The 14961-nt window shown below is 41.5% G+C and overlaps 1 protein-coding gene across 1 annotated transcript; it reads left to right on the top strand.

Moving 5' to 3' along the window:
* Positions 1 to 4476: 4476 nt before the first annotated feature.
* On the top strand, positions 4477 to 9795 carry ptges (prostaglandin E synthase). The gene is made up of 3 exons (XM_080755735.1): positions 4477 to 4682; positions 4912 to 4994; positions 7903 to 9795. The coding sequence occupies exons 1-3, from the start codon at positions 4575 to 4577 to the stop codon at positions 8150 to 8152; spliced, it is 441 nt and encodes a 146-aa protein (XP_080611861.1). The 5' UTR covers positions 4477 to 4574; the 3' UTR covers positions 8153 to 9795.
* The last annotated feature ends 5166 nt before the right edge of the window (positions 9796 to 14961 follow it).

Below are 14961 nucleotides of genomic sequence, written 5' to 3'. Positions count from 1 at the left end.
GTGTGTGTGTGTGTGTGTGTGTGTGTGTGTGTGTGTGTGTGTGTGTGTGTGTGTGTGTGTGTGTGTGTGTGTGTGTGTGTGTGTGTGTGTGTGTGTGTGTTTTAAACAGAAAAAAAATGAAAATATAAGTGAGAAGCAATGATGTCATCTGTAGCCCTCTGCTTACAGTATGAGTTGCTGTATCTGACTGGTTGAGACAGAGGCAGACAAGAGAGGGAGTGTGGAGGGAGGAGATGAAGAGAGGATAGCGCACACACACACCATATCCTAGGGACGCACAGTGATCATACTACGTATATGCCGGTATATGCTCACTGATCATCCGTTGGGAGACAGAAGCAGTAACACTAAAAGGTAGGTAAGGATCATGCCTCTCTGTTGCATGAATCTCCTCCCTCTCATACGCACACCTATAATGGCAGCTGCTCAATCGACACACCCCATCAGACTATTAGCATGTGTTCTTCTGCATGTGTGAGCATGACAGTGCACTCTGTACGGCAACAGTCCATCTATGACATATCATAATAGTCTATAGATAGGACGACTGTAGAGTAAAACATCTATTTGAATGTTTCAAATTTCAAATACATGTTAGCTATACAGGCATCTAAAAATATGATGACCCATATTATATTTTGAAATGACAGAATATAGGTGAATAAATCAACATTGTAAAAGTCTTATAATAATGCACCTCTTGTTAGCTTGCATCAGATTTGTACAGAAAAGAACAAAGGTTGCAGATATATGAACATAATACGTAGCCAGTCGCCTACATTACCGTTGTTCCAGATTACAGTCCTTTTCCATGGGGCTGTCCGGCTATGTCCCCCCAGCATGTTGGGAACTTGGGATGGGTGTGGCAGGTAGACAGCAGACCACAGTTCCATTTCTGTTCAGATGATGAACATCAGTGACAACTTTCAACTTTGCATGATATTATCCAGACAGTCTAGTTCAAGAGGGCATGTTCTGATATGTTCAAATGAACTGGAATAATTACCAATTATGTATGCAAATGTCTTGGTCACCCCAAGTACAGGTAGTTAAACTGGTACAATTGGTTGGTACCCTAGCTCTGCTAACAATGCAGAAAGAGTACCAACTTTGACATACCTGAGTAGGAATTCTATTATTCTAGAATGATTGTGTGGACATTATTAATTAAAAAGGACCTTTCACAGTTTCAGCCTGAAGATATGTTATTCCTTCACATGTAGGCTGTAGCCCTGTCCTGTTCCCAATACCTTATGTTCACATTATACCATCATATATGACTCTTATCACAAATCTGAATCTGTTGATTGCTGCTGTGATGGAAAAGTTGCACGTCCACAGAAAGCAAACAAAATGAAAAAAAGCATGCATGTTGCATATTCATGGATGAAATTGGTCCAACAGTAGAGTGATTGATGGCTTGTTGGTCTGAGTCCTTTTGTGTATGCACAATGTCTGTAAAGTCTGGAGAAAACTGCTTTGTTTGTTTTTTATGATTCAATATTTGATGCATTTACACTGAGACATGTATTGTTGCAACCGTCAGTGTTTTGTAGCCTTGTGTAGCCAGACTTATCTGCCTTTGCAATGAACACAGTGATATTTATCTAGCTACGCGAGGCTATCAATGTTAATGTCAATTACTGGGAAGTCTGAGGTTAAGAAATTCCACAGAAAAGTTAAGTGTACCAGCTTGCCTGATTGCTCTTTCAGTAGGCTACTGTATATCAGTTAATCTGAGTTTAATGGAAGGTTGGATAAAAGAGAATGGAATAAGGGTAACCGTGGGATAGGAATAGCTAGATCAGTGGTTCTCAAAAAAGAGAAAACATTTAAAAAATCTTTTGGTTCTGGACCAATTCAGTTAAATAATGCCTGGGATTGATATAATTTGTTGCACGTATGCATTGAATGAAATCAAATATTTTCTTACATTTGATGGACTTTTGAATTACTGTAATATTTAAACATATTTTAATACATTTAACAAAGGCATTTTCTTTATATTTTAAAACATTTTCCCATGGACCACCTGCAGGCCTATTATGCCATTGACCACAATAGTCACCATCGGTTGAGAAACAATTGTATGTACTGTATAGGCATGGGATGCATTGTATAGCAAGTGTTTACGAAAGCATGAATCTTAGCCCATATCCCATCCCAACACAACAGTGGTCCCCAGGTTGATTCTTAGTCAGGGTGGTGGTCCCTGGTTCACAAGTTGAAAACCCCTGGTCTACACTGTCTGAGGAAGAGCTTCGGCTCGAAACGTTACCATTTAAGTAAAGCTATTTCTGGGAGCAGAAAATGGTGTGCATTTTATACTGTTTTTGATCCAGCCTCTTAGGTTTTAGATGTGAGTGTCTTTTTCACTGTTTTTCAGCATCTTTTTCTAAAGCATGACCAACACTAGATAGATCCTGTCACAATGTAACTTAGTGAGATATGACATTTCTCTAAATAATTTTCTTTTGTCCTCTTTTTCTTTTCAGGATCTACTTAATTATAGACAACAGTTATGAACTCTCACTGAACACAAGACGTCTGAAGCATCAGAAAAAAACAACTACAAAATTCAGACAGATAGAAGATGACTGCATGATGCAAGAAGCTTTTTACTTATTAATCAAAACAATCAAGTGTCAACAGGAAAAGTTACATACGTTAAAGCAAAGCTTGATATGCCCCCAACTAATTGGGGGCATAGTGTGTCCTCAGTTGTCGTCTGGACTGAGCAGGCTTGTAAGGACTGTGTGTGTGGAGTCCAGCACACTGATTCAACTCCTCTTCTTGTGAACCGTCTCTAACTCTGTAAATATTTAGATCTTTAATTAATCTGCCAGTTTTTTAAAAGCATCTTAGGAGCCTGGTTACGACTTTGTGACCTTTGAACTCACACTAACCCACATGAGGCCCTGCAGGCAGGGTTGGATGTGAGGGTGGTTGCGGTCTGCGGTCACTGGGGGGAAACTCTTCTATGCTAAGCCTTTCACTCTCTCAGCCACTCACTCTCTCTTTGCCAAAGGCAGTGCTTCAGACAGGAGGGGAACTTGCATAAACACATTCCAGGGAAAGACACTCCAGGATACTGCAATGCTCTCAGATACTACGTACTTCAGATGTGTAATAGTGAAGTGATGTCTGTCTGCCTGTCTGTCTGCTAGCTTGTGTCACCTGCAGTTGCTGTCATGTCTGTCATGAATCATGGTTAACTTAGTACTTACTGGAGTGTGACTACATTGTATGTCTACACATGTATATTCAAAATTTTGTGCTATTTCACTGTCACCGTCCGAGCTGCTGAGCTGCCATGGGTTGTGCCATATGTTCCCAGCTAGTTGACCTGTGGAATATGTCGGTGAATAGATCCAGCCGCAGGTCTATGGAGCTCACTGCCTATCCAGAGGGTCTGCAGGGTGGCTACCACAGAGTGACTGGTCTTCATTACATGTCCTCCTTCTCTGATGCTGAGGACTGTTGCGATGACACCAGCACAGGGAGCTCTGTCCCCGTGGACTGGCAGACACAGGGGACAGACGATTGACAATGAGCCCGGGCCGATAGTGAAGGGTTGATGAAACTGGCTGCCATATATATATGTAGGCTATGTGTATGAGAGAGAGAGAGAGAGAGAGAGAGAGAGAGAGAGAGAGAGAGAGATACTGTATACTGCGTAATACATAAAATGAACATATTTGTGTTGGGTGATAATATAAACCACAATAAAAAGCTGAAATGTCTTCTAATTTTATTAGTGTGTCTATACTTATTGCGGCTTGCCTATTTTGATCTAGATTGATTGGTCATCTTGTTTGAGTTAGATTAAGTTATCCATGTTAATTTATTTGCCTCAATGTTGTTATTTATTATTTTCCATCTACTATTTTAGGCTAATTGCTATCCTTGGCCTACTGAGTGAGATGTCAATGTTTGCTGACGCCTGACATCTGTATAGGCACAGGATTTAGGCCTATAGGCCAATATGGGACAAACCAGAACCATAAATAAATGAAATCCATATAGGCCTATATAATGTTACCAACCGATAAAATTAATTATATATCACTTCAATCTAATTATGCTATAATAAGCTCTTCGAACTATTATGCTGCTGCAGTGCTGCTATAGTGGAAGATTGGTATTTGAGCGACCTGGTGTGAATTCCATGCCCAGGGGGAACACTATAGTAACGTGATCTACTGCTCCAACATTCACCACATCAAACACGCCAGGACGTGCAGAGGTGTGGGGCATAAATCAATTTTCCCCTTTTTCTGTCAGTTAAAAATCACAGTATTTTCAATCTGTCAAAATTACATTGGAGCCTTAAGTTGTAGGCAATTTACCGTAATTGTTTTTAGGCGTAAAGCTCAAGGGGTGGGAGCAAAACAAGCGTCACTAGGGACGGGGGCGGGCGGGCGGCGCTATATAAACTTCTCTGAAAAGAGTCAACTTCAAGACTTTCAAGTTCACTTCATTCTCGGCAGCAACGCGTCCTCCTCAGTAGGCTACAACAACTGACAAGGATTTCGTGGATTTAATTAAAGCAGCAGAAACAACAAAAAACAATCATGATATATGATGGCGTTAGCTCGTGTTTTATTTTCTATGCTGTACTTCTCGTAATAAAGATGTACATCCTAGCAATAATAACAGGACAAGTGAGGCTTCGAAAAAAGGTGAGTGACCTAATATCCTAGCTGCCAGCTGGTATCCATCGTTTAATCACAACTAGACAAATTCGCAATGCGTGAGTTTGTAGAGCCTCAGCCGGCTGAGAGTGTACAAACATCAGCTGTTCATTCATGTTTTAAAGGCAGCACCGCACATAATTTGAAAGAGACTAGAGAGTATGAGTACGACTCAGAATAGGCTTATAGTATTTATTTTCCTATTCTTGGCTCGAAGGCTTTCGCCAACCCTGAGGATGCAGTCAGACATGGGGGTCTTCAGTTCTGCAGAGAGGATCCCACCGTGGAACGTTGCCTAAGGTGAGACTGCAGTCTGACACTATAGGAATTATTCAGGCCTACTTCATTCGTGTGAAATGGATACATCAAACAAGAATTGTCATTTGAATTTATAATGTGTAAAAAGTAGCCTGGAATTGAATACCGGTAGTTGTGTGTTGTCTGTCTGTCTGTCGCTGTGCTGAATCTGTTGTAACGTGTGGCCTACTCCCAACTATAAAATCAACGGGTGAAACATTTTTAATGGAATTTTGGAGTGTGACTGTTTAGGCCTGTTGTCTGTTTAGTGCATGTATTTCATAATGAAAGTTCAAGATTTTTATTTATTGTTAGGCAAAATTAAACTAACACATTTCTGTCTACTTAATTGCTGTGTCTCAGTCAGGGGTGGGCTTAGCCCCTCTCGGAACCCTACAAAACTTTACTACATTCGGGTTCTGCTTGCGGGGCTAGGGTGGGCTGTGGACAGTTCAGTATGCCTAGCTGGCTACCAATGACATGGGTCTGGGGGTTCCAAGCTAATGGAAACTACAGAATTTCTCATCCTAGAAAGTTACCATGCTTTAATACAAGCCATTCTGGCATGAAGAAAAAAGGAAACTCATGTAATTTCAAACAAGAATGTAAGTAACATTACTTTAACATTATTGTTTTGAAATTACCATGATGATGTAAATTGCTAGACAGGTTTATGAACTATCCACAGCCTCTGAGTAGACATCTACGGTTTTCGGCCACAACAACATGCAACTACTTGGCAAGTTGGCAGCCTTATCCCCAATGGCAGTTGCATACTTGTTTTGTTGCAAGGAGTTGCGACTTGTGCATTGGTGCGGTCTGGCCTTATAATGAGCATTAGTGAGGACTAATTATACAAAGTAAGTATAAGTATTGAAATGGTGAGGAGTGAAGTGCTCCTTTAAGAATAGTAAGTAGAAGGTAAAGACATTGTAAATTATATATGCGTAAGGAGAAATCCTGCATGCTTCAGCCAGCAGAGGTGTAAGGGCTCGTCGGTGCTCAACAGGTTTGTAGCAGTTGCAGCAGCATCCCTAAAATGGTTTGGTATTATTGAAATAGTCGGCCTACCCCCTAGGGCAGGCAATATCCTCAAAAACAGTTAAACGTCTGCAAAGGGAAGCCTTTTGGGTCTATTCTTCACCCTTAATGCAGCATCTACTGGGGGAGTAAATGACCAACCCAACCTCTCTTGTTTCTTATGATCTCTAGTTTTTTATCCTGGTTCTTGTGGGCATACTGTGGGGAAAATATACAGAACAAGGTTTACAAATTTGTTTGTTTTGTCTTTTCGACATTACTAATCCTACCCCAAACCCTAACTGCATGAGGAAGCAATGAGTCTTAATGGCCACGTATGTCGGACTATTGGTATGTCGGACTATTGGTATGTCGGACTAACGTATGCCCCCCCCCTCCCTCCACCTACAGTCGTGTCATCGGATTGAATAAATGCATGTTCACATGGTTAACATTCTGTGAAAATAGCCGATCTACAAGCTTGCAGTGTGAGCATGTAGATCGACTATGTTCCTTGAAGAGTTTGTGTGTAGAGGGAAACAAGGAGAGGACCAAATATAGCCCCTGTATTGAGTTTAAATGGTAGTTCACACCCACAGCAGTGTTTTATCAGGTCGAACGCCTGTTTTGTTTTAACTTGCCATTCAGGAAATGATCCGTGGTGCTGAGGACAGCAGCTGCTTTCCCAACACTAAACTTTATAATCCCTGATTCCCTCTCTTCCCCTCCCCCCATCAACCTCGAAGACCCATATTTTATATCTTTTAATGACTGGTAATGACGGGATAATTTTCGCACACAATTATCTAGCATCACAAATGTATCCTAATCAGTGAATGTTATGACATTCAGGGCCCAGTGTAGATATAATCACATCCCTTTCCTACTCTACCAATGCTGTGCTTGTGCTGTGTGTGGCTGGTTTTATTTTTATCCTGCCAAAATAATATTTCTTTCTAAGTTTCCCTTGTGGTTGTACAGGAAACGGGGTGGGTGGGGTGCTGGGGGGGCTTGTGGGTCTATGACATCCACAGATTCTGATGAGTCAGGCATTCCCAGAAGCAGCTACAGGGACCGAGCTCTGCAGCTTAATAAAACACAGCTTAATTAGGCAGCGGATAACCTCTCGTCACCAGACTTTCCACCTCAGAGGAAATAGGCAGAGGGCAATCCTATGAGATAAGTGACTTTCTGAAGAACATTTCATTTTAGGTACTCAAGACAGATTCAGACCCCCCCCCCCCCACCCCCCGATGGGTTCCCAAATTGCATTTTAGGTGACATGGCAATGAATCATAATGAAAAGTCATGCTTGTTGGAGACAGAATGTTGGGTAACAGATGTTTTTCATTTTGTGTAGTTAATCATTCTTCCTTTGGAAGCACAGTAGCTCCTGATGTCATGTCCATAGCATGGAATGCAATCCAGTGGTTTCCCCCAACATACTGTACTTGCTGTACTTTTCCCTTTAATCACTTCAGAGGAAAGTTCATGATCCACCTTAAGTGTGTTTGACTTAAGATGGATCATCTGTCATGACTCGAAGACAGAATCATCTTCATGCAATGCAGGGTTTTTAATGACTTGAATCCTTCCATTACACTTCCTGGCAAAAACAGAGCAGGTAACGTTTGTGGGCATTCTTCATGCTATCCAGAAAGAATTTGGGGAAGTGAGGGAATGATTGAGCAATGCTCTATAAAAACCATATGTGTGTCAACGTGTTTCCCAGTTTTATGTGGAAAAGACATTATTGAACAAGTAGCTCTGCTCCAATGGACCTGTACAGATCCAGTTGGTTACATTTCTACACGCTCAGAGTTAAATTGTCACTCAGGAGTTTACGGTGTAGATGTACAGAGTGACTGACTGTATTTTGTCTCCCATGCAGGGCTCACCGCAACGACATGGAGAACATTCTTCCTTTCATGTTTGTGGGGGCCGTCTACTGCCTTACTGGACCCTCATTGGCCGTGGCCCGGCTGCATTTCTTGGTGTTTTTCCTCGCCAGGACGCTACACAGCGTGGCCTACCTGTTTGCCATGCGGGCACCGACACGGTCGTTGGCCTACATCATCGGGCAAGTGCCCTGTGTTTCCATGGCGATGCAGGTCCTCTATGCAGTGGCCACATATGCCTAACATCTCTCACGTCAGAACTGCCAGTTGCAGCAAGCTCACTATGGGTTTATCTCCCATTGGCTTGAGGATACGGCTTCATGTTGCAGCGTTCAGAATATGGGTTTTATCTCCCATTGGCTTAGAGGCAGCCAATCAATCACTAGTTTCAACATTGACAGTATATCCATGTTGCACCTGGCTAATTAGTGACTGAATTGATGTGGGGTTGTGGCTCATATAAAGATACATTAGTGCAATAATGGTGTTTGCTTACACCAACGCTGAGTTTTGGCAAAATGTGAACTTCTTTGTCTCTTTCTGGGGAAGTTGTTTGAAGTTATAAGGATTATTTCATTATGTACTGTATATTTCCAAATGAAGGTCGTAGTTCATGCATTTCATCTTGTTTTCGACCGCACAGAATCTGAAGTATCTTAGGAGACAAAGCTAGACATTTGTTTAAACGGCTGGTCCTGGATTGGTAGTATGAAATGTTGTAATTAACAGTATACATCACTGATGTCTGTCTATGAGTATATTTATATTAACTTCTGTCTACAACATTCAGCTGAGGCACAATGGATAATCTGGCATGTGGAGAACTGTTCTATTTGACAGAACTTTGCAAGACTCGGAACAGATGTTTTGAAGCTGTGTTCTGTTTCATTGAATCAAGGCCTGGCCTTACTTGACCCCAGAGGTACTAGGGCCAGTACATTTCTGTATTACTAGAAAGATGAGATTTTTTCCCCCTTTTTTTCCCCCTTTAAAAAAAAAAACTGGTATATGTTCATTTAATAACAGTAGTTTGCAACAGTTAAGGTCAAATACAAGTACAAAGGTGGTGGGGAGGATTCACAACAGTATAGGAATAAATTTAATGTATTTTAATGCAAACCTTTTTTTTCGTGAATTAAAAACGTCATACTCGTCTTTAACAAACATTAAGTCCATTGGCTGCCAGCCTGCCACATGACGTCACTTGGGGTTCTATTTTTCTTACGTCATTAAAAGTCCATAGACTTGGCTGCCATGACTTAATTTCCAAAAGACAGATGTTGGAGCGGCTAGCACCCCTCCAAAAATCAAATGTGGAACATAGCTGTGGTGTAAATGTAGAGTTTGGACTGTGTCTAACTGCCCAATCTGTGGATGAAGTATCTTAATATGATATATATGAACACTAGGGCCTTCATCTACAGTTCCACTGGCTGAAGGGACTCCGTCTGTCGGGTCATGTATGGCTTGGAATGCTCCAGCACGTCTCCTTAGTCGTTTATCTCTGGCCGTAGAGGTGTTAGTTATTGATTTTAATGTTCTCTCTGGAAATGCTTCAGCTGGAAGTGTACCAGGCACCTCCTCTGTAGAACCTGGTACTGGTACCGAACACCGCACAGTGTGTATTGTAATGGTGTCAGATGCAGTCAGGTCCATGTCCATCATGAGCGTCGTGTGATGAGATTTAATTTTATTGGGGCACATGACAGAATCAAGTCTGAAGTATCTGGTTTGAGATGTAGTTTTGTTTGATTATCTGCGTTGATGAGTGTTTCCATGATAACTTATTTTTTTTAACTTTATACTTGTTCTACCTTAGGACCTATTTCTATTACTTGTGGCAGAGTGATTGTGCTATGCAATCTGTAAAGTGTAAATAAAAGTGACTGAACTGAAAACCATTCATCATTCTTTCTAGTAACTTACTGTAGTTATGGATAGAGAGCATATTATTTTGCTCAGGGGAGAGGGCCCCCCCCTCTCCCCTGACGGCAGCACTCCAGCATTCCTCTACCTCTTACGTAAGAACTTGGCCTGTGCTGTGTCCACCAAACAGTCTCACTGGGCTGGGGTGCTCAGACAGTCACAGAACACAAGTGCTCATTCATGCATAGTATACAGTGGCTAACCCACTTTTATTTATTTGTTGCTGGTAACATGTGCTGTCTATAGAGAACAGTAAAATCCTGTTTTAACAGTGAAATCTAAATGTATATATATTTGTTTAAAAAAACAAATCTGCCTAACTATGATCTCACTATGGTGGACGGGTTTCTGAACTGCCCGCAGCTGTCCTATGATTCTTTTTTTTTTATCATGAACATTAGTGAGGACCAATTATATGAAGATGTGGTAATTTAAATGTGAGGATCTAGTTACTGTATCTTTAATATATTCTTGTTTGCTTAACATCCAGAATCATTCATTTTACTTTAAGTGGTTCCATGATACTGTATAGGATCGCTACTACAGAAAAAAAAATCCTAGCTGAAAATGATTACAGTTTAATCAGAAGTGATGAAACGTGGAATATCATTAATAATTCACTTCCCCTGTTCAAACAATGCTAATTACAGGTGGTGGCTTGGGTGTGTCCAGTATGTTTTGTCATATCCTGAGTCAAGGAGGTCTGGACTGGTCTGGACTTGCATGTGCCCTTGGGCCATGCATGTTATATAGAGGGGAAACAGCTCAATGTCATCCTCTTTCCTGAAGGTAACTCCACCACTCACACTGTCCTTTTCGTGTTCTTCTGAAGATCATTCAGTGACTTAATGGGTAACTTGTATCATAAGAAACACAGACTACATTGGAGTAAAATGAACAGACTGATATAGATTAGTGTGCACAAATAATTTCATGGAATAATAAATAATGTCTACGTACACATACTAATGAAGGACAAACACACGTTTTTGAATGACCGCAGCTGTGAAAGGTGGACTCCACGGGTCACTGCTGGGGAATCGGAGACCTGGATGTCAATAGGCAAAAATTGTACAGCTTGTTCTATTTTAGCCATTTTTGTTTTAAGGTCCCTATACTGACCGACCTAAATGTGAGCCACTTACGGCTCACATTCAGGTTTGTGAGCACTGTGCGCACGTTCATTCTTGAGTTTGTCATTTATTAATTTGTCACATGGCTGGACCTTGCTTTGGGGGTTATTAACACGAAACAGTTTGAGAACTACAGATTTAGAAGGCATTTGTAGTTTCGGCCTCATGTCTTAATGGATTAACCCATTTAGACCTGAGGATGATTCTACAAATGTCTTCTGAATCCTGACAGTTTTCAGAAAAACCCTGTTTCTATGTCAGTGGTGCTCAAATGTTTTCATGTCAAGGACCCCCAAAAAGTATATATTTAATTGTCCACCGACCCCCATCTGAAAATATGTTGTTCCAGGGACCCCGCAGAAGCACATACTGTATTTGAGTTAAAAATGTTCGCTCTGAAAGAATATATATTCAAAGAGCCACATTTTCACGATTATTCTAAAAATAGCAGACCTACAAGCTTGTAGCGCGGCACTCTGTGGGATGTTGTATACACATGGGATGCATAGCAAGATGCAAGTTCAAGATACAAAAGCACTAATCTTAGCCCATATCCCCACCCAACACAACAGTGGTCCCCAGGTTAATTCTAAGTCAGGGTGGCACTGGCGGTCCCTCATTCACAATCAGTTGAAAACCACTGGTTTAGGACATTTGGGCTTATTTTATTGCCAAAAAGTTCAAAGTTAATACTTTGTACTTTTTGGGGGCCCCTAAGCTTGAGCATCCGTGTGACAGCAACGCGGCCACGTGGAGGCTGAAGCTCAGGGGCCCCCTAGCTCAGAGACCCCCGGGCCTGGGCCCAACAGGCCTGTTGAATAATCCTCCCCTGATTCTGAACCCCCCATGCACCATAGTATAAAATGCACTTTTTGGCCAGAAACCTCATCCTCTCCAGTCTCGTGTGTGTGTGTGTGTGTGTGTGTGAGACAGTACAACAGTGAACAAACAAATCGCAGATTTATTTTTTATAGTATTTTTAAGTATAACTACGGGCATTAAGACAAGATACATGGCATTAGAGTTCAAACTTGGTATTCAAATCTTCTTTGTTTGTTCATAATTGTTGTAGCTGCTACAACAACTGCATGTCATCATTGTCATGCAGTTGCAGGTCATGAACGTGCTCTCACCTCTCCTGGTCCTAATGCAGCTCTGCTGGATATCCTTCACACCACTGACACCTAGTGGACAAATTGCACTCGTAGTCCGTTCAGCAACAAAAGGCCACAAACGATAGGATCTAGGCTACTGAATGTCTTCGAAGGTAGAGGTACTGTAACTATATATATATATATATATATATATATATATATATATATATATAGTTATACTCATATTTTTCTTTCTCTAATAACAACCTAAAACATGAACCTTGGTTGAAAAAACAAAAGCAAAGTTGTCTTATATGAATTCCTTCATTCCAAACCAGACAATTAGGAGTGCAGACGGCTGAACTGTTCAACAGGAGGAACCTGAAAACCACCAGAACCTCAATGAGTTTCATGGTCTCTCTGTTTCTTTGCTTTAATGAACCTGAATGTCCTGGGTTAATATTGACTATCTACAAGCTCACAACGCTCACACTATTTGAGCTTGTAGATTACTTGCTCAAACAGAGCGTGCAAGTACTGCGTTTGGCTGGGTATGTAGGCCTATGTATGTATGTATGTCGGTGACAGCCAATAAGGGGCCACCATTCTAGGTGACGTAACTAAGGTATGTTTAATAACGGGTATAAAGGATTTAGAACAGCAGGTGCAGGTTGGCATCTCGACAGAGTGCATTTCTAGCTATAGCTGTTTGTGGCCAAGAGACTTGCCATATAGGGAAGAAGGACCAAGAAGAAGGAGCGGACCAAGTATAGACTCGATCCTGAGGGAGCCCATGGTCAACTAAATATATACAGTAGTGTGAAATGTATAAAGTTTGCTCTGAACTTGAAGGCAGATTGATGCACGAAGCCGCGTCTCTTATCAGACCTATGTTGTCTACCTCAGATACCTGTCCAGACCTGCCCGCAGTTAAACCAAAATGTTGCTGCTGTAACCAATGTGGAAAAGGCTTCACTTCAGTTTACTATCTCAAAGTACACCAAAGGATTCACACTGGAGAGAGGCCCTACAGCTGTGATCAATGCGGGACAAAGTTCATCACAATGTCTCATCTCAAGACACACAAGAGAAAGCACACCGGAGACAGGCCTTACAGCTGTGATCAATGTGGGACTAAGTTCACTCAAATGTCTAACCTCAAGACGCACAAGAGAATGCACACTGGAGAGAGGCCTTACAGCTGTGATCAATGTGGTGAAAGCTTCACTCGAATGTCTCCCCTGAAGACGCACAAGAGAAAGCACACTGGAGAGAGGCCTTACAGCTGTGATCAATGTGGGAAAAAGTTCACCGCAATGTCTAACCTCAAGACGCACAAGAGAATGCACACTGGAGAGAGGCCTTACAGCTGTGATCAATGTGGTGAAAGCTTCACTCAAATGTCTCCCCTGAAGACGCACAAGAGAAAGCACACTGGAGAGAGGCCTTACAGCTGTGATCAATGTGGGAAAAAGTTCACCGCAATGTCTACCCTGAAGAGACACAAGAGAATGCACACTGGAGAGAGGCCTTACAGCTGTGATCAATGTGGGGAAAGCTTCACTCAAATGTCTCCCCTGAAGACTCACAAGAGAAAGCACACTGGAGAGAGGCCTTACAGCTGTGATCAATGTGGGAAAAAGTTCACCGCAATGTCTACCCTGAAGAGACACAAGAGAATGCACACTGGAGAGAGGCCTTACAGCTGTGATCAATGTGGGGAAAGCTTCATTCAAATGTCTGCCCTGAAGACACACAAGAGAATGCACGCTGGAGAGAGGCCTTACAGCTGTGATCAATGTGGGAAAAAGTTCACCGCAATGTCTACCCTGAAGAGACACAAGAGAATGCACACTGGAGAGAGGCCTTACAGCTGTGATCAATGTGGGGAAAGCTTCGCTCATATGTCTACCCTGAAGACACACAAGAGAATCCACACTGGAGAGAAACCTTACAGCTGTGATCAATGTGGGAAAAGCTTCACTCAAATATCTGCCCTGACAACGCACAAGAGAATCCACACTGGAGAGAAACCTTACAGCTGTGATCAATGTGGGAAAAGCTTCACTCAAAGCTTCACCCTTGTGACACACAAGAGAATTCACAGAGGAGAGAACCCTTTTGGGTATTGGCTCAGTTGTATAGAACATTAAAAACTCATCAGTGCATCCATACTGGAGAGTGAAGTCTTCCTACTGTGACCAAACCAAGAATCCGTCTCCATTAAAAAGGAAGAACTTGAAGACCACCATTACTTCAGTATGTTTTCTCTGATCAGTTTCTTTACCTCAGATCCAAGCCGCCAATATTTCAATTTTCATAGACTAGTAATTTGCATAACTGACCAAATTTAAAAGATCCACTGCTATTTCTACCTTTCTTCACCCCCCCCCCCCCCCCCCAACACACACACACACACACACACACACACACACACACACACACACACACTTTTGGATGTTTTCCGCATTTGAGCTGTAAAGGATAGTCTGTGAACTCTAAAAATAAAAAGGATCCTGAGTTGAATGACTTTAAGGATGGATCCCCCATCAGTTAGTCAGGAGTGATTTGGTGCGTGTTGTTATGACACTTTGTATCATTCTTTAACTGTATAGATTTGTGTTCTTCGACTTATTATTTTTTCTTGATGTTTAAAACTTTAAATACACTTTAAAAGCCTTTGTAGCTATTATAATGATTAGGAATTCATCATTATAATACACACTCACATGCATCATCTGTGTCCAGTTATGGACAATAGCTTGACATTTCCAAACACATAATACAATGCAATAAATTTAAGCTGTAATAGTAGCCGACTTAATAAACAAATAAAAACATGTATGTCTAAGTATGCATTTTAGTTTTATTTTATTTACTAGCATAATAAAAAAAATCT

The sequence above is a fragment of the Protomyctophum bolini genome (assembly GCF_963924005.1).
Source record: "Protomyctophum bolini genome assembly, chromosome: 22".
Taxonomy (NCBI): Eukaryota; Metazoa; Chordata; class Actinopteri; order Myctophiformes; family Myctophidae; genus Protomyctophum; species Protomyctophum bolini.
This window is presented reverse-complemented; position numbering and strand designations above follow the sequence as displayed.

Bases quoted from the DNA above. Each gene is read 5' to 3' on its own strand.
- ptges (XM_080755735.1), top strand. From the start codon at position 4,575: ATGATATATGATGGCGTTAGCTCGTGTTTTATTTTCTATGCTGTACTT. The intron at 4,683-4,911 runs GTGAGTGACCTA...CTTGGCTCGAAG, and splicing joins AAGTGAGGCTTCGAAAAAAG to GCTTTCGCCAACCCTGAGGA. The intron at 4,995-7,902 runs GTGAGACTGCAG...TCTCCCATGCAG, and splicing joins ACCGTGGAACGTTGCCTAAG to GGCTCACCGCAACGACATGG.